A 9,228-nucleotide genomic window follows, 5' to 3' on the forward strand; every position below is an offset into this window, starting at 1 on the left:
TGTATGTAACATGCGCTTAAGATTCATAGACACTTCTATGCTATTTACCGTAAACCATGGACAATTTCAGATCATGTGAGAGAACATCCACTTTTGACACTAGCTGACAGGTATTGGTCGATAATTCCCGTATATTTGTTCGTAAATCCTAAATAACGAGCAAAATGGGCTTCACAATCTGCGGCCCTAAACTGTCCCTATGTGGGCTTGTATTGAGCGTGTGGGGGATCATCCAGTTGGTAAGTAGATGAATTAAGTTTGATGTTTTATCCTTGTGAACATGTTGGCCATGATCTCAACCTAATCTTGAATGTTTCAGACTCTGATGGGCGTTTTCTATTATATCAGAGCAGTAGCCTTATTGGAAGATCTTCCCGTTGAAGAGGGAGCTCATAGTAGCATTGAGCATTTCCTTGCAGAAGTGGAAACTGGATATGATCAGGTGAGCCCTAATTCCAATCCATTTGACTGTAGACGTAAAACTATTCGTTTGTCTGCAAAAATTCTTATTCAGGATTTTTTTAGGACGGCGATATATATAGATCCTCATCCTCAAAATAATGTACCCAACAAAATAATCATGTGACAATTTTTTTACACAATAGGTAATATTACGCAAAACTCTGCGTAGAGGGCGTCACTAGCATAATCACAGGGCCTACCGCGAAACACGAAAACAAAAATTCGGTTTCTGCCTCTCTATCATTCTTGCCTATTCGATTGATAGAGAGGCAGATAATGAAGTTTCGCTGTAGGCCACCTGTAAACAAACCACCTTGATGCATCAATGTCATAGTGAAATCTTCTCAAAAAACTGTTTAAGGCTTAGTATGTATAAGTTACTCTATGGTTTACTATGTTCACTGGTGCTGCACTCTGACGGCAGAACATTGCAGTAAAACTCCCTATTAACACTATTAGATTAACAATATTTGTGGTAAACTGGAAGGTTGTTGGAAGGGAAGCTATAATTTTTTTCTTAACTTAGTTCTTGTTGTTGGTTGGTTGGTCAAACCAATTTGTCAGTCAGTAAGAACCAGGAAAACTATACTCATCCTTTTCTTTTGGGTGCTAGTACTAGTGTAAGACAAAGATAGTATGATTCTCTCTGTCTATGATTCAAATGAGACAGTCCTTTGACAAACTATATTTGGCTATGGCTCCTTAAAAGCTGCAGGCTAACTGGAGCAAAAGTATATTTTAAAACCACAAAAAAAATATTGTCATGTTCCTTTGGTTTTTTCTGTAAAATAATTATTGCACTACTGATTGAAGTTCATAACAATGTATAGTATGTCTAAGCTAACTGCACAAAGTTTGAAAAACTTAAATTCATAATGGTGCATTCTGTCACTGAAACTACAATTTGGTTTACCCTCCTAACGCCCAGCCATACAAATGAAAAATTGAAAAATTCGCCACTGAAATTTGAACTTGTGTAGGAAATAGAGTTTATTTTGCATTATTGGAAAATAGAACGAAATAAAGCAAATGATACTCTGTTCCATTTGAATAGGATTTAAATTTGATCAAACTATAGGTAGGACCTTGGGTCTTAGGAGGTTAAATCTATCCGAATTCCCAAGTAAAAAAATAATTTATTGGTTCTTAGTTCAGTTCTTAAAAATGTTTGTAAAGCCTAATAAAAGTAAATGTAAATTTTCAGAATGCATACAACTGCTGGATTGCGGCTCTGCTCTATGTAATCACGCTGGTCATCTCTGGACACCAATTCTGGATGAACAACCGTTCATCAGTTAGCATGTAAATACAATATTGGTGTGAAAGTGTTATCACTGATGTTTCTATGAAGGCTCGGAACCGGTTTTTTCTTCATACTATGGGCGCATATAAATTCATAGGCAGCGTACGCGCATCGCTACATGCAGTGCGCACCAACCTCAAGCAAACCAGTCTAGCTAGGCAGGACGAGCGCGGGCGCGGGGCGCGGAGCAGCGGACAGCGGTCACAGCGGTCGCCCGACAGCCCCATAATACAAAAAATACCGGTATTATTACGTTCTTTCCAATTATTTCAGTTTTTATGGGTCAATCTAATAATACGAAGTCATTGCCTGAATACATGATTCAGTCCTACGGAAAGAGCTTAAAATTATTAAAAATATTGGGCTATTTTGAGATTTAAAAACCGGTTCCGAGCCCTGGTTTCTATAGTTCACATTGGTGACAGACATTCAACTCCAATAGTGAATTCTAGAAACACAGACATGTGTTGCATAACTGCTCTTAGCAACTCCATTCCATTAATAATTTATTGAATGAGTATTTGAATCTTGTAAACATAGTCAGAGGTGTAGAAAAAAACTCATTTTGAAATGTTTTACAATTCAAAGACACCCGTGATGTCAGAGCATTATACTTACACCAAATTGTAATATCATAATTTCTAATGAATATAAATGATAGGTACCCTTTAAGTGGAAATGTTCTTTTGTTTCTTGGAAATGTTCTATTGTATAGTCTCAAACGTTTAACAATTTATAATTCATCAAATAATTTATTTAAAAAGAAAATCCATTCTTCGAAATCATTTAAATCAACATGGCAAACTTGTGGAAGGATATTATAATAAGTATTATTACTCCTTATTGCTGTTAAATTGTACATAACAAATATACATTGTACATTATGAAAGGCTTAGTTTTTCTTGAATAAAGATATTAATGTTAGATGTCTTGTGTATTTTTATTTTTTATTATTTGTTTAGATAAGGATTGTTGATATATTTGTAGAGCCTATATATATTTAATATATATAAGGTTTACTCGGGTAATTCCGAATGTCGAAAACTGTCGGATAATTCCGAAAGAGACTTTTATTATGATGGAATTAAGGGTGATTTTCATCTGAATTTCGGAATTATCCGACATTCGGTAATACCCGAATACACCTTAGGCTATTATAATATATATATTATATTATTATGTATTTATATAGGGCCTATATCACCTATATGTTCCATTCTCTAGCACAGAAGGAATGTTCAGTTTAAATATAATACTCTTTCTTGCACATGACGCATGAAGAGTCTGTTTGGAAAGAGAAGAATCGTGGAATATATTGGGCCCCATACATTCCACGACTCTTCTCTTTCCGAACCAGACAGATTCTAAGCATGTAACCCGCGCGTTGGCGTGTGACGTGTAGCGTATTTCGTTAGGCGTGCGGTGTATGGCGAATGGCGTGTTTTATGAAATGGTACCGTAAGGTAGTAGAAACAGTAGCCGTATCTGAGTGTGAGGACTGAGGACTTGAGATTAGCATTCGTCACAGCTAAACAGCTATCTTCGCCCTCTTGAACAAATAAGTCAAATAAAACTACTTAACTATTAAAACTTCTTGCTTCTTTTCCTAATTTTACTCACGACGTGCCAGTATTCTATTTGCAAAAAATATCAATTTTGCTACATGTCACAAAATAGCCACAAAGTTGTCAAAAAGAAAAATTGCCAGAGAATTACTATACATATATTATTATACTCTTTGCCAGAGAAGCAACAACAAAGATAATATAATCGCTACGTTTGCAACAACGCGAACGTTATTTTCAAAATGCTTCAATTTTGTGGCGTTTGTTATATGTGCTTGAGTATTTGGGGCATAATCCAACTGGTAAGTAGCTAAAAAACACAGGTTCTTGCATTTTTAAATATAAACTACACGGCTTTAAAATTCCATCGGGCGCATTAGTAAATCGGATTTGGTGATTTTATACCTTAGATTAGAGGATATTAACCATTTGGCTATATCACAGAATAAATAATAGTACTATTTAGTACTAGGCACAGAAGACTTACGGCGCGATTCGGGAAATGTATTAGAGATTAACTAATAGATATGATTCATATGATATAGTAAAGATATGTGACGTCCCACGGATAAAGGTACCGCTCCAATATTATTGCGGCACTATACGACGTAAGCGCCAGCCGCCATAAGGTACCTTTTGCCGTGAAACGTCACATATCTTTACTATATCGTATCTAGTTACTCTCTAATTAATTTCCCGAATCGAGCCGTCACTCTCTAACAAAACGCGTCTGTTACGATCAGCACAGATACGGCCGCTAGGTGGCGACAGCGCCACGCGCGGCTTATGGCTTTCCCCAAGATTGGGGCGGAACTAGGGCTTCCAATACCGGGATCCCGGGATCCCGAAACACCGGGATCCCGTCTGTTTAAACAGATTTTTCAATACCGGTATTGTTTAATGAAATACCGGGATCCCGGTATTTTCAAAAACAAGGAAAATGTGCCTATTATAACGTTTAAAATCTATTAAAATGGTCAAATTCGGCTGTATCAAGAAGATAACTTGCCAATTTAATTAAAGAAGATCATTTCATTGAAACAAGATCTGTGCATATGCGTTAGATAAATATTTGGTGATGAATTCTGATGTTCAGGATATATTAAGGGGCTACCCCACGCGAATGACCTTCGATCTGAATCCCTTAGTTTTCTAATGTTTTTTGTAGCTTATTATATTAACAGCAACAGCTTGAAGCAATATATACTGCAAAACGTAATTCAAGACCAAAAAAAGTAAGAAAATGTTGCCACTTTTTACTAGCGCGTCTTGTATTTATGCAAAAATAAGTATATAAAAGTACTTTTTTAAATCGCAGGAGTAAAATTACTAATAAATTAATTATCTTAGCATGATTATTTATCAAAAGGAATTTACTATTTTACAAACAAATTATTGCAGTGGCAACATTGTCTTACTTTTTTTGGTCTTGAATTAGGTTTTGTAGTTTAGTATCCTATATTTACTTCAAAGTTCATCGCCTTCGAGATATTTGGCATCAAAGTTGAACAATTTTAGCTTAAAAACTGGTTTTCTGGCCATAACTTTTGTGTTAATTAGTTTAAAATGAAAACCCTGGACATGTTTCTCGAGACGTCAAATACGAACCCAAATATTTAGATTTCGTACATGTAATTGTAAGATTCTTCACTGCAAACTAGATACGAAAAGTGTTTTTTTTTTAGAAAAAATAGGAGATTCGATTCAAAACTTGTCAAAAATGTCGGGTAGCCCCTTAATATAATTAGTTATTAAAATTTTATCAAAAAGTAGAAAGAAATTAATTGTAATGGCATACGAATTATTGGTGCCAAAGAATATTTATTGGCTGATTATTAGGTTGAACTAAAAATGTGACTTGTGAAGTCAACAAGGCGGATAAAATGATTGCCAACCTGGAGGGTTCACATAATTATTGCAGATGGCGATTTTGGTTTAATATCCTAAGCTAAGGACATACATATCTGGTGTAAAAGTAAGCCTTTAAAAAAAAAACTTAAATTTTTTAAGCCATTTATAGTCAATACCGGGATCCCGGGATCCCGGTATTGATAAAGACAGTTTCGGTATTAATACCGGTATTGAAAGAAGTCCGGTATTTGGAAGCCCTAGGCGGAACGGATGTACTTTTAGCTACCTGTAGCAAAGCGACGAAATCGCGGAGTGAGCCACGCCTGGCTATATCCTCTAAGTTTTATATCATAAGTGCCAGTCAAGACTCGGAACCAGTTTTTTCTTCATAAGTACAAAAAATACCGGTATTATGACGTTTTTTTTTCGTTCTTTGGTTTATTATTTAATTTTTAATGGACAATCTAATAATACGAAGTTGTTAACTAAATACATGATTCAGTAAAGAGCATAAAATCATTTAAAATATTGGGCTATTTCCGGTTTTACAAAAACACCGGTTCCGAGCCCTGGTGCCAGTATGGTATGTGTGAGTATATTGCTAAACGGAAGGGTTCGGGAAGTCTAAGAAACTACAAAAATATTGTAGAGGTTCAACTAAAGCTTATTATTATATTGCAGTCTATAATGGGCATATTATACAGGGTTGAATCCCTAAGTTTAATCGAGGATACTGAAGCGCATGAGTTCGAAGACACCCAAGACTTTATAAAACACACGAAAAAAAACTATAAACAGGTACGTATGTCACAAATTCATCTTATTTTCAATGAATTCATATTGTTTCATAATACGAAATAACTTATCAAGTTATCATACAAGAGTGCAATGGGACTTAAATAGGTAACGTAGCCCCCCATTCACACTTCTACCTTGTAGTCCGGCTAGGAGTGTGAATGGGGGGCTTAGCAAAGCATTCTTGACTACGATAGTTTTGAACAAACGTAATAGTGTTACCACTATAAGACCTACCTAGAGACCTAAGACTAGAGATGCCCCGAATAGTGAATAGTGAATACCGAATATTCGGCCAAATTCTCTTTCTCGGCAGAATACCGAATATTGGGCGACCGATCATTCGGCATGACATGCGAACATTTCCAGTCACAATTATTATGAAAACTGTTCGCCAACAAAGCACAATGTTGGCTAAGATATATTTTTATGTTGAACAGAACGAATGAATGTAGTTAGAGTCAATCAAATCAGACCCATGATAAAAATAAAATATTTTGTAATCAACAAATGTTCAAAAACTACTTTCCAAGAATACCTACATTTTAAATATTAAATATACCTAGTTTTTGGTTATTTTTTTGTGTAATCTTCTTTTTCTTTTTGGGTAGGTGCAACAGATATTCGGTATTCGGCCGAATATTCGGCAAATTGGCAGAATAGGCCGAATACCGAATAGTTGCCGAATATTCGTGGCATCTCTACCTAAGACCTTATGTTTTAATTAGGATTCTTGTAGTATGTAGTAGTAAATGGTCATCATTTTCGAAACCGGCACTTCCTTCTTTTTCATACAAAAATTACCCCCTGTCTACTTTCAATCGAGATCTAAACGAAAATTTATTCGACACCAGTTGCGAATTCTCTTTTCGCACGTGTATTGTGCAATGTTTTTCAGTAGGTACATATGACATATGGTATGGTATATGGTAGGTTCAATTTTCGACAAACGTACGTATTGTGTAGGTACGTGCGTTTGTCGAAAATTTAAAGGGCTACTGTAATAATTGTACAATCCATTCGGTCGTGTTTTAATTTATCGCCACTCTTTGCGAATTTCCTACTTTTTGGCACTTGTATCGTAAATAACAAAATAACTGCGTGTGCTATCAAAATCGTTGCAGACTTCTCTTGGTCTAACTCTATTAACGTCCTGTATAAAAAAACGCTCGGCCTTCATAGCTCTTTGTCGCATTATATCAAATTACCTAATCTTTCAAAGTGCAAAATATTCTTACATTTAAACGATACGTCAAAACACCACACATTTTTGCAGAAATAAACATTCGAGTATGTTGACACTGACAGTGACAGGATTACCGGTAATGGCTTTAGGAATAAAATATCAAATTGAGGTATTCGTTGTCAACTGGCTAAATCAATAATATTCTTGAATACCGGTATTGTTATACCTCTATTCGGAGCTTTAGCGAAATAAATACCGAAATTCAATATAACCGGTTATACCTCAGTAGTCAGAATACCGGTAACGGTCCCTGGTTTCACCTTAAAAATGTCAACTTATGCTTACTAATTCCTGAAATATTCTTCAAGCTATATTCAAATAATACGTCGTAATAGCAAATAAAGTATGGCTTTGCTGAGATGCGTACGTGGCAGTACGACTCACAAGTGATTTTTAAGCGTTCATATGAACACAAATATAACAAATATTAGAAACGGTAAAAAAGCGCCAACGTCGGGTTTTAACGCAACGCTTTTTAAGCTGTTGTGCGAATGGGGCCTGAGCGTCCGTCGGACCAGGGGGGCGATTTTTGAAATTCGATCGCTCGATTTCGTCACTCGAAAATCGGTGGAAAACGGCGAAATGCTAATTTTTGAAATACGAGCGATAGAAATTTGGAATCGAGTGGTATTGACCACTCGTTTTCAATTCTATTAGTAGAATTTAAATGCCTAGTAGCGGAGATATTATTGAATGAAATGCACGAAATCGAGCGGTCGAATTTCAAAAATCGGCCCCCTGGTCGGACGGACGCTCAGTCCGTCCACTCAGTTTGTACACTGAAACTTTTAAACTAACGGCAAGGTTGATGATCGTATCATGAAAAAAAATCGGCCAAGAGCATGTCGGGCCATGCTCAGTGTAGGGTTTCGTAGTTAGGTACCATTCTGTCAAAATAGGCCAAACGGGGGCTTTTAGTATGTATCATAAGGCAGTATTTGCAGTGCTTTGTACTTACCTACGTCTTTTTACTACGAAAAGAAGATTTTTTGCAATAAGTAATAAGCAACCGACCAGACCGATCATGTTCGCTATATTTATTTTACCGTTCTGTCGCAATGCATGACTTATGTATCCATGCCAAATTGCAGCTTTTTATATAGCACTAACGATCACGGAGCAAAGCCTGGGACGGACAGACAGACATGACGAAACTATAAGGGTTTCTAGGTGACTACGAAACCCTAGAAAAGGATTCCAATTACAAATATACCCTTACAAGTGGCCGTTGTATTCTGTGACGATCTAGGTACTTACTATTACCATTATGTTATACGAGACCATGTACGTGCCCCACGTCATTTGAAACAAACGTTAAATGCTGCATTTTCTAGGTGTCGGTAAACTGCTTCATCGCCTCTTTTATTTACGTGGTGATACTGGGCTTATCGTTGCTGTGCATCTCCAAGGCGAAGAAAAACGCAAAACTAAAAGAGGCTAAGCTGCTGGATGACACGTTGAGCTGCACATTCGAAGTTGTTGAGTTAACGGAGAAGCAAAAGAAAAAGATCACGTAGGAACCTGGGGGCCTACCGCTAAAATCGAAATTCGCAAATTGCGGGGATCTTTCTCTTTTACTCTCATTAAGAGTGGCAGAGAAAAATACCCGCAATTGAGTAACTTCGATTTTCGCGGTTATAGCTCTGGCCATATCTTTTAGGTCCCATATACACGAGAGCTTTTGCAACGCGCGTTAAAAAAGCGTTTGAATGACACAAATGGATACAATTGTGTATTTGTTCACACGGTGGCGGTGGCGCTTTTTATCAAGCGTTGTTGGATTTTCAACTTTAAGCGTTGGTCGTTAATTCGAATTTAGAGTGCGGACAGATTCAAGCGCTTTTTTAACGCGCGTTGTAAAAGCGCCCGTGTGAATGAGGGCTACATGGGGCCTTATGGTGCAATCACACAACCGATATTTTTTGCAATTTGCTTGCGGCAAACGAGACAGTGTGATTGCGCCATTACAGCATTATTCGTTTTTTTAAGCCCCCTCCACACTCGTG

General features: G+C 36.8%; 2 protein-coding genes across 2 annotated transcripts; both read left to right on the forward strand.

Annotated features, from left to right (window-relative positions):
- The first annotated feature begins 76 nt into the window (after nucleotides 1-76).
- On the forward strand, nucleotides 77-2,691 carry LOC134798267 (ribonuclease kappa). The gene is made up of 3 exons (XM_063770659.1): nucleotides 77-239; nucleotides 320-442; nucleotides 1,667-2,691. Exons 1-3 carry the CDS (start codon nucleotides 165-167, stop codon nucleotides 1,766-1,768), a joined length of 300 nt encoding a protein of 99 aa, XP_063626729.1. The 5' UTR covers nucleotides 77-164; the 3' UTR covers nucleotides 1,769-2,691.
- An 881-nt stretch (nucleotides 2,692-3,572) lies between these two features.
- On the forward strand, nucleotides 3,573-8,741 carry LOC134798008 (ribonuclease kappa-B-like). The gene is made up of 4 exons (XM_063770341.1): nucleotides 3,573-3,632; nucleotides 5,863-6,023; nucleotides 6,293-6,344; nucleotides 8,557-8,741. The coding sequence occupies exons 1-4, from the start codon at nucleotides 3,573-3,575 to the stop codon at nucleotides 8,737-8,739; spliced, it is 456 nt and encodes a 151-aa protein (XP_063626411.1). The 3' UTR covers nucleotides 8,740-8,741.
- Nucleotides 8,742-9,228: the final 487 nt, after the last annotated feature.

This window comes from Cydia splendana, chromosome 16 (genome assembly GCF_910591565.1).
Source record: "Cydia splendana chromosome 16, ilCydSple1.2, whole genome shotgun sequence".
Lineage (NCBI taxonomy): Eukaryota > Metazoa > Arthropoda > Insecta > Lepidoptera > Tortricidae > Cydia > Cydia splendana.